This window comes from Corvus kubaryi, unplaced genomic scaffold (assembly GCF_017639235.1).
Source record: "Corvus kubaryi isolate FWS band 111438036 unplaced genomic scaffold, C.kubaryi_AGA036_p1.0 37398, whole genome shotgun sequence".
NCBI classification, from domain to species: Eukaryota; Metazoa; Chordata; class Aves; order Passeriformes; family Corvidae; genus Corvus; species Corvus kubaryi.
This window is the reverse complement of record NW_024581137.1, coordinates 17,596,836-17,613,900: the sequence shown is the minus strand read 5'-3', so window position 1 is coordinate 17,613,900 and position 17,065 is coordinate 17,596,836. Positions and strand designations below refer to the sequence as shown.

At 41.7% G+C, this 17,065-nt stretch overlaps 1 protein-coding gene across 2 annotated transcripts in view; it reads left to right on the top strand.

The window, feature by feature from the left end:
- Positions 1–458: 458 nt before the first annotated feature.
- CMTM8 (CKLF like MARVEL transmembrane domain containing 8) overlaps positions 459–17,065 on the top strand; it is a 35,349-nt gene continuing 18,742 nt past the window's right edge. Inside the window, exon 1 of one of the 2 annotated variants that reach the window (XM_042044046.1) lies at positions 459–686. In XM_042044046.1, the coding sequence (XP_041899980.1) occupies positions 519–686 (168 nt within the window). In that variant the 5' untranslated portion in view covers positions 459–518. The remainder of the gene's footprint in view (positions 687–17,065) is intronic. The other variant, XM_042044045.1, reaches the window with a different exon arrangement.

Sequence of the window (17,065 nt, the reverse complement as noted above, 5' to 3'; positions counted from 1 at the left end):
GATGGCAGCCAGTGGGGACAGCCACCCGCAGCACCAGCACTGCTCCTGCCAGCGTTTGCTGCCCAAGGAGCCAGGGGTGACAGTCTGGAGGGACGGTGACGGCAGGCGCATGGACCTTCCAAACCGTGCTCGCCCATGGGGTTGTGGCACAGAGAACGGTGGCTCAGCTTGGCTTCTCGGCTGTACTGGAAGCAGACGGGATCCCAAGTGTATAATAGTCCGGGAGGTCAGGAGATGGTTTTCAGAGGGGGCCCGCTTTGACCCTCCTTCCCTAGTGCTCGGGATGCCCCGCACCACCAGCGCCGGGTTCCGCCCCGCGGCAGCGGCGGGAGGGCTGGGCGGTCTCCGGGGCGGGCGGCCCGGCTGCGGACCCGCCTCCCCTCCCGGGGCCGGGCGCCGAGCACCCTCCTCCTCCCCCGCGCCCAGGCGGGGGCTGCCCGCGGCGCCGGGGCCACACAAAGCGGCGAGCGGCGGTGCCTTCCCGCCGGCCGTCCGGCGGCAGCCCCGGCGCGCCGGCCATGGAGCCGCCCGTGCCGCCTCAGGAGCAGCCGCCGCGCCCGCGCTCGCACACCGTCACCACCACCAGCAGCTCCTTCACCGCCAACCTGTCGGCCAGCTCCAGCACTCTCGCCTACGACAGGGAGTTCCTGCGCACCGTGCCCGGGCTCCTCATGGTGACCGAGATCGTGAGTGACTCGGGGCGGGGGGCGCGGAGGGGCGGGGGAGCCTCGGCCGGGCACACGGCCACCGCTGGGGTAAGGGATTGGGGTGTTCCCCCTCAGTGCATCACCCGGTGCGGCCGCGGAGGGTCCGTCCCCGCAGGTGAAGCGCGGGGAAAGGACGAGCCCAGGGAGGCAAGGGCGGCTCTACGGCGGGGGCGCAAACCTCCCGCCTGGAAACTATCGACAACTGGAAAAGTAGCGTAGGGCACGCGCGGTCTGTCCCGTAGCATCTGCAGTATCATCACATCCCGTAGCGGAAAGACGAGTTTTGTCAGACCGGGAACTGAGTTTTGGAGACTCTTCTGTAAGCACATTGGTTGTGTATGCTTTGCACTTTCATAGCTCACAAATAGTCACGATGTGAGAGTTAATTAAACAACTTATCTTTGTTTCCTAGGTCAATAAAAAACCTTTCCTTATGCTCTTAGTGCTTAGATACACCTGTGCGGAGTGGGAGGTGAACTGACACCGTTTGGGTTTGGTAGTGATTTTGGGTTTTGCAGATAGTCTGTAAGGTGTAAACGAACGTGCACAGGGCCAGGCAGTGCTAAATTCGGTCACTTGCCTTAGTGGTAGGTGGTGAACACAACGCTGGGATCCCTCTGCAGGCCTTTGTGTCCTCGGTGTGTTGAGCAACAGATACTCAGCATATTCTCTTAAAAATGATGTGTTTTATTCCACTCATCTACACTACTAACAATTAAGGATCTAAAAGAGCTGGCTGCCCCAGCTAACTTTCTGAGTTTCCTGTGTGAAGTTTTTGTTGTGCTGAAGCTTGAAGGATTGACTTATCTGACCACATTCATTTTCAAGGCTTGAAAACATTGTGCTTCACCAGAGGAGTGGAATGGCTGTTGGTTTTGCTGACTTCAAAGTTAAAATAACCAAGCAAAGCTTCAGGCTGATGTGTGATGTAGGACCTCTGGCAGGAACAGCTAGGATGCACTTTGAGATGCCAGATTGCTGTGCAGGCAAATAGTGATGAGGCTGTGAAGTCAGAGCCTGCTACCAGCTGGTACCTTGTGTGCCACTGTCCTTGGGAATTCTGTCGATCTTTAGTAGATTGTAGGCTTGTTTTGGCTGTTACAGGAGATGCTTCACTGTCAAAGCTGTGGTAGATCTGTGAATAAACAAGTTGTTGAAAGAATAGCTGCTTTCTTTTCCACTCCTTTTCAGTTAGTAATTGCAACAGAGTTATGTACTTTTCTTGTACTTTATCTGAAGAGTGATCCCACTGTAGATTGTTACAAAGGTGCCCAAGGCTTTTCCCAAGCCCTGCTGGAATGTCATATTCATCCTGGCTGTGAATACTGGATCAGCTATACTCACATTGAGCTACATGGCCACAGGGCACAGACAGGCTCTTGCTTACTTTGTTGGAAGTGTACTTTTTAGTTTGTGTTGACAGGTGTTGTTGTGCAGCTTACCTTTCTAAGCAGTGGTGATGCTTTTTAGGGGGGATTTTGTTTCCTCTCAGCCATTCCTAGCTCCTGGAGTAATTATAAAATGTGAAGATGAGCATTTTCTGGCCAACTCGAAGGAGCTGACGAAAGTCTCTAATGTAGATCAACTTTTACTGTTTTGTGATGGTGTATTTGGGAGAACAGAGTACAGTGCTGATATGAAGCTGAAAGCAGTAGGGCAGGTCCTACAGAAGCAGAGTATTGATAGGTAGTGCCTTTAAGGAAATACTTCTAGTTCTTAACTCCACTTATTTTAAAGCAGCTAGAGTAGCTGTTCTGCTCTGAAATTGAAAAAAAATATATCAGTTAAGACCTTGATATTGAATTAGCTGAAAGAACCCCAGTTACTGAAATCAAATATATATATATTTGGCATTGGGTTTTGGTCAAACATTTTCTACCAGTTCGGTATGTTCTTTTTTTTTTTTTTCTGAGAGAAAATGTGCTTTTACAGAGCATGACTAGAGATCCCAAGATCTCTGTTTCAAAATTTGCTGTGCATATTCAGTGGTATTGGAGTTGTGCACCCTAAACCAGCTTGTTCCAATTGCTGTGCCTTGCTTGCACAAACTGACCCTTTAGGATATTTCTGACCCTCAGTACTGATCCCCCAGCTCATAGCACAATCCTTCTGCTAAGGATGTACAAACCTGTCAGTAAGACGAGCATGTAATTCAGTATCAGGAGCTTGCAGAATGGTAGATCTTTTCCAATCTAAGCACTGAGTTCTGAAGCACAGCTGCTTTGCTTCTGGTGTCCCTTCTCTGGGACACCTGTGACATGGACAGGGAAGAGGCCTGTTTTTAGTAATATCTGGTATCGGTACAGCTACTCATTTGCCAGATCCCGTGTCCATGTTAAAGCTGAGCTAGGGGTGTTAAACAATGGTGCTACATGCTCTGAGAGTTTGCACTGTGGGGCTGCATAAATACTTTAGTTTTGCTGCTGTCAGTCAGTGATGTGCAAGAGGGGTTCAGTCCGTGTCTCCTGTCTCTGAAACTGGAGCTCTCTTCTCTGTGTAGACAAAGGGCAAATCTGTGTTATTCTTTGACCAAAGAGAATGGAAAAGCAGAAAGTTACCACATAAATTAAATATTCCATCCCCTTAAATGAAGGATCTTGATCAGGTTTTGCTCCCACTTCCCTAATTTGCATACTGTGAAGACGAATTTACTGCTGTGTGGATTTCCACGTGTGCTGGTAACCAGCCTACATCTGCACTGAGACTGTGGTTTAATGGCACAGTAAATTCAGCTTAACAGTTCCTACTAAGGGATTCTTTGTAGTGCTGCAAAGCAGTGGTCTGCTATTAACTCAGTCTGCTGTTTCAAATTTGTTCAAAATGAGTTAGCTTTAGAAAGACAGGTTTTATGATGGATCAGGTATTATATGTCCCTTTGTAGCTGCTTTAGAGCCTGTGTAAATGTGGGATGAGGCTGACTGTGCATATTCAGCAGTAATAGAGTTATGTACTCAAACCTGGTTCAGCTTAATTCTGTAATGCCTTTTGGTCTAGCACTGCACACATCTAGAATGAATGAACTCAGAAATACAGCCTGAAGTGTAGGCTAAATTACCTGGTGCTGACAGATTTCCATTGCCTTTGACGTCTGCCTCTGTGACCAGAGCAGGTGCAAGGTTTCCTGCCTCTCACTTGGAAAGAACTGGGGTCAGTTTATTTCAGTGGAAAAAGCAAAACAGAAAATGCCACTGGGTTTTGGGGAGGTCTTTGGAAACTGGCATAAAATGTAATTTTGGTGCATGGAAGCTTATCCAAAGCATTTATATACAGAAGTAGTGGTGCTTGCTGGACAGTGCAGGGGCTTCTTACTCTGGAAATTTGGATTTACTGGCCTTAGTTGGCCATTGACTATTGCAAATTAATTTATCTGCACCTCTCTAACTTCTCAGAATGTCTCGTTCATTCATGGAGTATGTGTGCTAATCTTTGTAAGGCACACTGAGGTCCATTGGTGAAAAGTAGTATAGAAGATATAAGTGGTGTTACAGAAGGTCTTTAGATGAGAAAATGAGATGTCAATTGCCTGGGCTGACACTGAAGTAAAAATACATCATATGAAATAATTGATACTGATTCCTACAGTGTAGCACCACCAGTCCCCCTGGAGGATTTACCGTTTCAAAATGAGCAAGTATAGTGATTTCTAGAGATCTTTTGAGTGTTTCTTTTCTGTAAAATGATGGCCCAGAAAAGCTACATTTATCTTCCTGGGACTTTTATGGCCAAGAAAAATGATGGCTACTGATACCTTCTCAGAGCTTTAAATCAGCTTCTCAAGTCAAGCACTATGGATCACTTTGGGAAGTGGAGAGTTTTGTGGTTGCTATGGATGTAGTTATAAAAATATTTACTTTCTAGCAGGATGACATTGATCTCTTCAGGTTGTTGCTTCACACCAGTGTGTTGCTAGATGCAGTCTCTTGTAAAACTTGTGCTTTTGAGGCTTGTGATGGCTGTTTGACCTTGACAAAAACAAATACTTACATAGCTTGGAAAGAAGGTTGTTATGCTGCTGCTGCACGTGAGGTCTTGTGATGGTGTAAATTTTAGTAAATTGTAATTACAGTTGCATTTCTTTATGCTGTTCTATGCACGTTATTCTTTGAAATGCCCAGAATAAAATATACTTGAAATAGAAGCCTGATAGAAAGTTATTTACTTTATTAGCACCACATAAATTTGCAGTTCAAATTTATATTTCTGGACAATAAAAATAATTTTGATCACTATTTCATTATTCTTTTTCAAATGTTAGACCTTTGAAAGTTTAATTCATAAAGGAAATATTGTTGAATTTTTTTATTCTAGTAGACTGGTGAGCCTGACAGTATTAAATAGATATTGAGAGTTATGCCAGATCTAAGATATTGAGGCTGTCAAAACCAGAACAACTGGATGTGTGCAAGTGTTTGTTCAATAGACTTTTCATCTTTTTCTTTTTGCTGAAAGATGCATCAAACTCATCTACAGATATTCAAGTGTTGAATTAAGTCAGCAATAAAATCACATAAATGTTAAGAAAAATAGAAGTAATACAGGGGGGATGATCTACTGTGGAAAAGCTAAAAGACAAAAATTTTACTTAAAATTCTTCTTGCATTTCGCTTTTTCTTTTAGTCTTATGCCCCCTCTGACTGCAGTTCAAAGTTTTGTGTATAGATACCATCTTCCTCCTGCCCTCCCGTTTCTTGGAACAGCCCTCAGAAGCATGGAGAGAGTTCCACAGAGCCCCTTTCCTCACCTGAGTAGCAGCAAGATTTTCTCTTCTTTCAGGAACAGTGGAGATTTTTTTCTTTTTTCTTATAATGTGATTTTTCCTCCAGTCATAGCATGTCTGCTTGCAAGAAGTTGACAACACTGAGCTACCTCCTGATGTGTTGAACAAGTGCTTTGCCTAGAGGAGATGTACACAAACACAACCTTAAAATTATTCACTTTGAATTACTGAATGGAAAAAATACAAGTTCTGCAGTGACTAGTCAGTCACTTCATCCAGCAGCTTCATGTTCCTATGCATGAATAAGAAAACACACAATGTAAGGTCTCAGCTCTCTCCTTTGCTCTTGATCAGACAAAACTCTCGCTGAAGTCAGGTTTCAGTTCTGCCTTTTTTAGGTGCTGTTGTTCCACTCCTAACCCTTAACTGTCCTTAGTGTAGTGAATGCACAGATCTATATGATTTCCATCTTCCTTTAGGATCATATAGTTATTTGAAGTTCTGTTTTCTTTAAGGGCTTTGGTTTCCTGGACAAGATCAGGGTGTTTCCTTGGGAGAGAGAGCTGTTTGGGAGACACAAGAAAACAGAACCTTTTGAACGTGCTCCAAGAGATGATAGAAGGGCTGACGCAGTAGGAGGGTGAAAATGCCTCTTAAACTGAATGAAGATATTTTACCAAAGGTCAAAAATGCAAAATATTCTCAATACGTCAGAGTTAGCATAGAACATATATGAAATGTCATTATCTCTTCATGAGAAAAATGCTTTAAAGTCATACTTAAACATCACCTTTGTTCTTGGGTGGATAGTGAATATGATATAAATCCTTCTCCCTTCCCCTCCCAAACTCTAGAAATTTTTTTTTTTTTTTGGTATCTGCAAAAATTCTTATGCACACAAACCTAATTTTAAATAATCTTTTTGGGCTTCAGCAGCCTATGTCTGTATGATAGTGAAATGTGCAGTCCTCCCATTATTCCTAATGGAATAGGCAGAGCTTCCTAGGTGCTTATCTTTAGCATGGTGCTGTGGCTGGGTGTGAGTCATGAGGGTAAATGCTGAGGCTAAAACCATCATGGTCTGAGGACAAAGGTCGACAATATCGTTGCAAAGAAACTGTGACTGCATCCCTGAAAATTGCCTTTTTCCAGCTGTGCCCCAGGAATCCCACATCCCTGGGTAATAGTACTATGGGAACTGAGTTGCTTGTGAAGACAGTGGTATTGCCAGATACCTGATGATGGTGCATTTTGCCCTAAAATTAATTCAGGTCCTGGATTTGTCTGTGTCCCTTTTCTTTGTGGTTGTTGGTTTGTTGTTCAGTTGGAACTTTTTTTTTCCCACTGTGTTATATTCTCTTTTTCTGCACTGGCATTCCTGCTTTCTGTTTGAAATTATTTATTATACACTGTTAAGACCTCAGATTAGAGGGTCTTGAAGTAGTGTATGCCTATCTAAAAAACCCTGTTTTCCATGCAGTGTATGATGAACAGGTGTATTTGTTGTCAGTGTAGTAAGAATGCAAGTGGGAAAAGAACACAGAAAGAAGTTGTCTAAGGGTCACACAGAATTCTTGCAAAATCATTAATGGCCCCCAGGTTTCTGAGTTTGTTAACAAAATGCTGCTTCTCCAGCAAAAGCGGATGCCTTTTACTCCCTGCCCTTTGGATGGGAACGCTCCTGTGTACCTGGGGAGCCTGTTGATGTGTCTGCTCTGTTCTGTGCTCTGAACGGCCTGTGTAGCACCAACAGGCAGGGTTGGAGCAGTGGTGGCTCAAAGGTTCTTAAAAATTGGATTCCCAAAACCACAGAAAAATTCTCTTGGGGACTCTGAACCCTTCAGAATGGGAAGTGTGGAGGGAATGATGATGTGTCGTTCTTGTTTGTTGATTGCCTTCTCGTTCAGGCTACTGTTCTTTCCTGCTCTCTGCTGGGAATAACAGTGCCATATATTTAGTTTATAATGGTCATGCATATATAAATATGCATACATATATATATACATGCATATACACACATACATACATACATATATATATATATATATATGTATATATGGGTTTTAGCTTCATTTTATTTTGGATAAAGTACATATTGTATTGTGTGGTATTTCCACACTTTTCCCCCTTTGAATTCCAGAAAAACCGCAGTAAGTGTGTCCTTGCAGAGAGGACCTAGCCCCTTTTTTTTTTTTTTTTCCTAGGGTCAAATAGCAAATACATTTTAGCATCCATCAGGCCTTTGGCAAGGTAGTTCTGTTCCCGTGGCCTGAGCCAGTTCCCATGGAAGCTGCTGGCACTAATTCACCTGCCTCTGAAAGGACCAGATCAGGTATAAGGCTCTTAAAACTCCAGTGAAGGAGGGTCTGAGTAAGGAAAGAATCAAGTCACTGCTTTCAGTGGCAGCTGGGTCTGCTCCAAGCAAAGTTTGGTGTTAGGCTTATGTTAATAAACTTAAAGAGGCTGAGCTCTTGGTTCTACACTCATTAATACTGTACCCTGGCTTTGCCAGACCTCTTCACTGCACAGGCTTGGATCAGTCCTGGGCGTGACTGCATTTTTGCCAAGCTAGAGCGCAATACTGGGTGTTTACACTGACCCTTTTTGCAAGGTATGGGTGTGCAGGTGACACTGATGCAACCACAGGTTTGCTGAGAGAAAAATCTTCAGAGCAAAACAAAACTAGTTTCAACAAACTGGTATTGTTAGAGATATGTTGTCTGAGCAGTTTGTTCTGGCCAGCCACAATGTTTCTGGTCTGATTTAAGATGTCCTAAATCAGATTTTGTAGAACTGAGATGAACTAAGTAAGCATGGTAATAATCAGTAAGGTGTCAGTCTCTGGATATATCCTAATCTAGTTAGGAAGAACAAATAAATCGGGAACATCCAGAGTAGGACCCTGGAAAGAGGCCATGTGGGAAAAGCAGTTTCTCTGATCATATACCCTGGTAATTGCTTCTTGTGTTTAACTGGTAGCCTAATGTGCACAGCTTGAAAGGAAATCTGTCAAGAACCTCTGCTTCATACCCGAAAATAAGAACAGCTTGTATCATCCATCCACTTTAAATATGACTGCTATGTCCAGGCCTGAATTTAAATATATTCAAAGTGACACTGTTTCTGCACAGAGCCATTTATTTAGCCTCAAAGTTATGCAGCTGCTAACAGGCTCCCTTTTTTTTCCTTTTTTTTCTTTATCTTTTTTCCTGTATGTGTGTATAATGTTTACAAGAGAGAGTCCCTTTAATATATATTTTAGCATATGTTCTCTACTTTCAACAATAATGCTATTCCAAAGAGCTTCAGCTCCTATAGCAGGTAATAGCTGAATAGGGCAGCACAGTTTTGAGACAAGTATGAGGAGCTGTAGGTGAAACTTAAAAATGGAGATAGAGTGTTGCAGGCAAGAATTCCGCACTGGGGGACAGGGGAACAGGTTAAAAAAAAGCCTTTTAACAAAAGGAAAACCTCTACAATGTGTCTTTAAAATTACACTTCAGCTGATAACATCAGCTTTGGTTGTGCCCAGCCAGAGACAGCCACTGTAGGGCAGACTGACAAGGATCAGGTGAGGAGAAGGTGAGTCCATGGTGGATGCCTGTTACTACTGCTGTAGGTTGGAAGGCATAAACAAATGCACAATTGTCCTTTTCAGGTTCAGGACACAAGTGTGATACATACTGAGAAGAGTGGTGCTATAATTCAATCCTTAGTGGGGAAAAAAACACCAAAAAATGTCAGCACTGATTTGGTTGTAGTTTAATTTGTAAACTGTGAGGTACATTGCTATCAGTAACCCCGTGTGCTGTTTCAAAGAGCTTGCATGTGTATAGGCACTTAATAAACAATGAAAAAACATTACTATGTTATTAAGGTCTTTGAAATTAAGAAGCGTCAAAATTAGTTTTACCCTGGCAGTGTTGGTTTGATATTGAATTGTGTGCAGGTACTGGAATCCAGTCAAAACCTGCTTGATCATGTTATTTTTATCAAGAAACTTCTCTCTTGCACAGAAGAGTTTTTCTAGGCATGACTAGGATATTGTGCACACAGCATTGGAGGAAGTCATGTTGTGAGTAAGGAAAGGGATTATTCAAAGGGAGAGGATGGTCTCCTGGCTAATTGCTTCCTTGGAAAATTTGATTTTATCTTCTGCTTGCAACGCAATGTTCCTGTGGAATGCTAGACAAGGCAAGTAAGCCCTACATTTCATTGTGTTCACTCTACTCCTTGTTTTCTCAATCCCCAGTTTTGGGTCTGAGTTGCAGAAAAAACAGTTATTCTCAGGTGTGTCTGAAAGTCAGAGCTATGTTCTAAAGATGCAAAACGCAGTGCAATATTCTGTTGGAAAAGAGTTTTCCAGAAATTTGGTGAGAATTGGCTTTTGATCTTCATTTTAGTGCACCGTCTAAAACTGGGATACCGTACTACTCTATCTCACAGAGATGTGTTTAATAGTTTATTGGTCAACTTGTGGGACAATACAGATAACACACTGTTTTTAAAGAGCCCAGGCAGATGCAAAGCTGAGTTGCAGGTCTGCAGGCCACAGAAGTAAACAGGCAGAAAGCAAAATAAGGGAAGGCATTAGTTCTAAAGGAGGCTTTCCCTTCTGTTGCTGCATGCCAGTGGTGGTGTGGAGAAGGGGAAAGTGTGTAGTCAGGTAATCACAGACTATACCATAATGTATTCTTAACTAAGGATAGAATTAAGATGGGTGAAGAACTCGTTTCTGGAAGTGTTGCACACTTAGCTGCAAGTATTTCTGTGTGTTTGTCTCTCTCTCATCCACCCCTCTGCCTCTGTCCCAAGTCCTAATTTTCCATCTCTATTCTGTGGTGAGTTTGGTTTTGTTGTCTCCCAGCCTCATTTCTTCAAGCCCTCTTGTCCAGCAGCTCAGGGCAACTTGCCGAAGGCCTGCTTTGCATGATTTTCATCTGCTCTTCTTCGGACTTGACAGAGAAAATCAACATAGAAAATGCAGCTCCTACATTAAGAAGTTGGCAAAATGTTGTTTTAAGAGAGGAGGTGTTGGGCAACTGAAAGAACAGGCTCTGCTCATTTTCACACATCCATCTTTAATGGTTTCATAAAGCTGTAGGTGGACAAAACTATGAAAAATACCAGTCTTTTAGAACAGTATTAGAAATACTGGTAGTGATACAGTGATTTAGGAGGTTGTTGGTGAATATTGTGACATGTTTAGTTCTTGCATTCTTCCAGAATGTTTTTAATGTTTAAATGTTTTTAAAACAAAAGGCATAAAACAAGCTGGACAGAGCTGGATATTTTGAGACCTACCACAATCTTATGATCACCTTAAGGAAAGATTTTTAGAAAAAGGCTGAAAAGCTCTTCAATAGAAGAGATTCAGGATGCATGGAAAAGCAAGATCTCAGTTGGAATTTCTGATTGATGTTTCAAAGCCTCTCTATGTGCATAAGCCATGTTCATTGGACTGTGCAGTACAGTCACAACAGTTATTGTGGGTTGCCAGTTGACCTCCAAGATGAAAATATTTCCCTTTCCCCGTGCTGTTACTAAGATACAGCACAGTAGAAATCAATACATTAATCAGTGTTCTTTTTATTTCTCCTAATGCATGGGAATGAGCTTGGATGCCAAATAAAATTCATACTTGACAGAAAGAGAGTTGTCATTGGGAAACTAATATATTTCGTTTTGGAAAAACCGCAGTCCTTATTTTACTCTTTTGAGTACATTCTTATATTGGTGGGACTTAAAAGGCAGTGTGCAAGAGGAAAGTAATGATCTGCTTGAAGAGATGGCTCCTCTTGTGGTGTGTTTTCTGTTTGAAATATGAAATATCCATGTAAAGATGTATAAAACTAAACTTGAACATATGATACAGACCTATGGAACTGTAATTGAATGGTGAAACTTGAGTGGAAGCCATGAGTGGAACAGTGATAAACAGCTTATATGTTACTAGGTACAATTTCATTGTTCCATTCGGTATATTGAAAGGATTTTCTCTGTTTAACTTCCCAGCAAAAATGGTAGGAACCTTATCCAGGAGAATGAGGTTTCCAAGCAGTTTTTTCAAACTGGGGATTTCTTCCTAGACTTTGGCCATCATGAAACGTGACCAGACGCTTGTACAAAGAACTTGACATTCTCTTTATGCAGTAACAGACAACTATCTAGCAAATGTTTGCCTGAAGTAAGCAAGTCAAGATAATGTGTTAAAGGTGAGATGGGGTCTCTTGTAAAGTGTTTTGCCAGCTCAAGTTAAAATTAAACTGAGTACACCATGATAAATGAGAAGGAATTCTCTAGGCTTGGTTACATCTAATTTTCACTTTCTTATTAAGCTGTATGGTAGAATGCTAATCTCAGGGGAAAAAAAAAAACACAAACCAAACAAAAAATCCCCCACCCCCCCAAAAAACCCCAACCCACCCCAACTATGCCTGAAGTAATTTTCACTCTAAAAACTGACCTTCATTTCTAAATGCCTCTTCAATTTAGGTCTCAGTTAAAAAAAGATGGTGGAGAAGTGAATTTAAAAAGAACACTTAATTTTGACTATGTTGGTTGCTGGTTTTGTAGATTACATGTGTTACATAGACAATGTACACAAGCAAGAAGACCCTGAGAACTGGTGCAGATAGGAGGAGTCGATGGGTACAAAATCAGATTAAGATCTAATGTACACAAACAATATTGTTATGAAGAGAAGTTTATAATGAATCAGTTCTTGATGCTATTAAAACCTGTTGAGAATTTCCCATTGGCTTCAGTCATCCCGACGTATCTGCACATGAAATGAAAAGAACATGAAAGCCAACCTACCGTGAAGTCTGTGTGCTCTAATGAGCGCTGACATTGTTTGTCAGACTCTTAAAGACCAGCAGCTCCTTTCCGATAGTCGTTTCCTACCCACTTGTTAGCATTGGGTAAGGGCGGCTCTGTTGTTGCTTCCGTTCAGCACTAAGGAAAAGGGTATGCCCAGAGACTTTCCCCACTGGTTTCTTCTGCCAGGGCCATGGATTAGTCTGATTAAAGAGATCACCTCCCTTAAGACCTTTCCTCTCCAATATCCCTGCGTGGAGCATTTACTGTCGGATTAGATTTGGATTAGGAGGAGCCTTATTAACTGTTTTTACCATTTTTGTGTTGACCTTTTGTGTTGTGCTAAAATTGACTTTGTGAAAATAGAAGGCACTTTTAAGTAACAAGATTACCCAAAAAATTCCTAAAAGCACTGTCATGCTAGCTGTTTCATGTGCGCAGTTTCTCTGGCTTGAACAGTGTAGCTGATGGATGATGAAAGGGGAAGCTGTTCAGATCCATTGCTTGGACATGCTCTTTATAACTGAATTGTCTTAATTTATGTATTTCTTTAAAGCTTCCTATAGTCAAATATCCCACAGTACCAGGAGAGAGCTTATTTTGTAATGAAACACTGGTCCTTTTTTTTACGTCCACATTGTGATTCTATTAAATCCTATGTGTCAGAATAGCTCAGCATCACAAATATCAATCTAAATGTGTTTATTCAGTACAACAAATGGGTTTGTCCCGTAGCTGTCCTGCCTTATCACTGGATTATCAAACGATATATGCCTTTTCCTGTATCAAAGACAAATTGCTATGCATGCTGTGTTCTTCCTTTTCCCTTCGTGTGAACTAGCAAAGCTCCCAGCTTGTGATGTCTTTCAGTGCCCTAATTCCTTTTTGATTTCTTGGTTTTATGTGCTAAGACCTGCAATATTGTTGGCAGTAGGAGGTTACATTATGTGCGTGTGTGTTTGTGCACGTTTCATCATAGTGGGCTGAGTTTTCAGTGTTGTGGATGTGGGCATTTTGATATAGCAATAATTCATAGCTTGAAGAAAGGGGTATCTGCAAAGTACTACTTTTTTAGTCACTATATATATATATACTTTTTTTTAAAAGAATTTTCCTTTTTTGATTTGAAACTAGTTATATCAGGTTTTGCAGGGAAAATGTGCTAAGTATCTCTGACTGCACATAGACTTTTTGAACAAAAAGCTGCCATGTCATTATACAGGCTTTCCCTTCCCCCCTCAGTGGGAAAACAGGAACTTCTGAGGGGGCAGTAAATAGCTGAAATACTCAACAAAGAGCACTTGAACAAAAGGCTGGTAACACCTCTTTATTGTATCTGCACTATTGTCAGTCTAGGGAAGAAAATATTGAGCAGAAGAAAGCTGTTATCCAAATCTGAGGAAATAGACAAGGGAAAAGGTGTGGAAGTTAGCTAAGTAAATACAATTTAGTTGGTTGTGTATATTGGGATGGTAGAATATAAACAACATTACAGGAAAAGGCTTGGGTTTTTTAGAAGAACCATTGGGGTGGGAAGGGAAAGCTGTAAGCTTGCATAGTGATATGAAGGTTTTTCATTCAAAAAGCTTGTGTGAAAAGATGTTTAGTATGTTTTTTCCCCCAAAGCAAGTGCAGAGCACACCCTCACTCAGCCTGTACCCCCTCAGCAACTTGGCTATTGCTACCTTACCTAGAGGTCTCCTCCTCATAACCTTGGCATATGTGCTGCATCACTTGCTGCTCATAAACTGCAGCTCAGATGCAGACAGCCTTTGACAAAGCCAGTTGCTGCATTTTTGGAGATTGGTACTGCCAGCTGCCTGCACTGACCCAGCAGCTGACCCAGCCACAGTTCCCCTCACCTCAGCCGTGATGAGCTGTGACCTGAGTGCTGCAGAGGCGGTTGACTCGTAAACTGTAGCAAATTCGGTGGTGGAGTCTGACAAGGTGACTGCCCTCCATTTATCTGCCTTTCTCATCAGCCAATGGTCGATGCTGTGGTAGCCTTGTCCTCCCTTCTCACAGCTTAGTCTGTGCATGAGACCGTGCCCTGAGACAGAGCTGGTGTCCTGGTCTGCTCACTCAGCTCCTGTAGTGCAGGGGATGAGCGGAGGTTGGATGGGATGGAGAGCAAGCAGTGCTATCTCAGTCCAATGGTTTGATGTTGTGCTGAGGAGATTTCCCTGAAATTTAGGACAAACCTGGGCGAGGACTATGGGCACACTTTGCTAGATATGTTTGGGGGTTGTACCAGCTTTTTGGTCTAACAACATGCTTGTCTCCCAGAGGAAAATGCTGTACTGACAGAGGAGCTAGAAGGAGAATGTATGGGAAACACCTTTCCACTAAGAGGTGTAATTGCTCTGAACACTTTCACGCATGTGAGATTCACTAATCCATAGTAATCCCTGTAGTTTGTAGCTTTCTGACATCTGGGAGCTGTATTGGAAAATCAGATTTAGAGGAGAAATGGAATCAAAAATGCTTGAGAACCCAAAATATATTAGCTGTATTGTGGGGACAGTGAAGCATGAGTGCACGCAGTGAGAGCAGCAGCTCTTGGCATTTCTGTGTTTATGCATTACAGGAGGCAAATACAGAAGTTGTGGTTTCAGGCTGATAGCTCTTAAATGGAGACAGCTGACAAGGTCTCCATGCCTTGCTGTTCACTGCAGTTCACATTCTAGCCTATGGTGGTACCACAAGCCAGTGATTTGTTTGCCTCGAATACACTGAGATTAGAGTACACTAACTGAGGAGCAGCTTTGTCTGCAGTCACCCTTGCAGGGCAGCAGCCTCTGGCACAAAAGCAGAGCAAACACCTGAGGGACATTAAATCATTTCTGCTCCCATATTTAAATCTGGATAAGCCAGTCGGTTGAGGGTGGGGGTTTTTTCCCTTGATTGGAGACTTTTTTTCTTGCACTAGAAAGCTGACATTTGTCACAAATTGTTCTGTTCTTTGTTTACATAAGACCCATTGAAGCAGTTGGAGAACATTATACCCTGCCTAATACATGGGCATATATACTTAATTTATGACTTTGGTAGTTTGAATTTCGAGTGTCAGGTATCCCACAGACCTTTTTACTTTGTTCTTTTGTCCTGCATGCACTGCTTGAGTATTTATTATGGAGAGCAGACAGGCTGTGGGAAGTCCTTCAGGCTTGTGAACCTTTTTCTTCAGAACCCTGAAAATAAAGTTACGGATCTTGAGAAAAAGGAGTTCTGTAAAAGCATGACTGATCTGTAGAGCTGTTTTTCTTGTTTGCCCCATTAATTTTTTTCATTTGACATTAATATTTTCACTTGCATATAATTCTTCATCCTAAAGTTGCGTTAGTACCCTAAGCATCTCTGCAAAGCATTAATTGTTAAACAGTGGTAACAAATCTTATAGGCCTCTACTGAAAACTTAATTCTGGATTTGTTCTTGATTCCTTCAAAGTAAATTCTCTCTACTACTACCATAAAAAGAATAAAGAGAAAGATAAAGCAGAATTAGAAAACCCAATGTAGCTTGTCGCCAGACGCAGTGTTCGTATTTGTGATTATCTCTTGTTCAGTTGTTTCTTGTCAACAGTTTTGAATATGGCTTAGTTCAAAGTTGTCTTTGATATATTGGTGACAGATGGACATTTTGGAAAACAACATGACTGGAAACTGACTTCAGAAAAATTCAGATGAGAAGTGGGGCTGGAGTTTTTCAGCAATGGGAGCAGTAGACATTATGGCAGCTTTTTTAGAGACAAGATGAATTTTATCATTGCAATGTCTATGCCAAGGTGTCACCTCTTTCCATAAAGCATGTTGTAAGTTGAAATCTTTATACCATTGGCAACATGGCCAAAATGGTCCTTTCTGACAGTGAAGTCTCTGAACACAAATGCCTCCAGAACAGCATATGCAGTGTTAAATATTTATAGGCATGCAGTTCTTCTGCGTTGTTAATGCAAAGTGTATTCAGGAAAGAAAGTAATTTTGCCAGAGAAGGAAAAAGATTTTTTCATTGAGGTGCTTCTACAACACGTGGGTCAGTCTTTGTAAAATCCTTAATCTTTACCTAAAAAGGAGGGAGGGTTGGATTATTATACCTGGGACTCAATATAGAAGTAGTCAAGAGGTACAGTAAGTTTCTAAATAGGCAGACAACAACAGATCTGAATGCAGACTTCTTTTCTCATCTCTTTATCATCTTATTTTCTCTTCTGTTTGTTAGGCAAGGGGAACTGTTTCAACTTTTGATGGCTAGAAGATTCTGCCTCACAGCAAGAAAAAATTCTGTATTGTACAAAATCAATTTTTGTGGTTTTCAGCTGTGGAAATTAAAGGTACTTTGATTCTAAAGGTTTTTTTTGAGTGAGCAGTTACAGGTTTCCTCCTGTTTAAATGGATGCAGAATGCAGCAATAGATTTTCATAGCAGATACTCCCTTTGAATTTTCCACTGCATCATATCTTCACTTTATGACTTTGTATCTTAACTATAGGGCAAAATAAAAGTTATTCCCAAAGAAGTAATAAGCTTCCTATTTTAATGTAGCAGCTAAGACTTGTGAAACAATGCTGTGTACCCACTAATTATAGGCAGCTCTATTTACATGGCCTAACAGGAAGATGGAGATGTAAAAATAGCAACAAAGAGCCAGTGACATTATTAATAAAGCAGCTGTATACAGCATTGTTCTCTTGAAGAACATAGACACCATTTAAACAAAGTGAACTACATAAATAATCAGTCATAATTCATAAGTAACCATTGTTAGGAATTCTCTTTTTGAAATAGTTCACCTTATTAATGTACAAACGATGGCAAAATGACT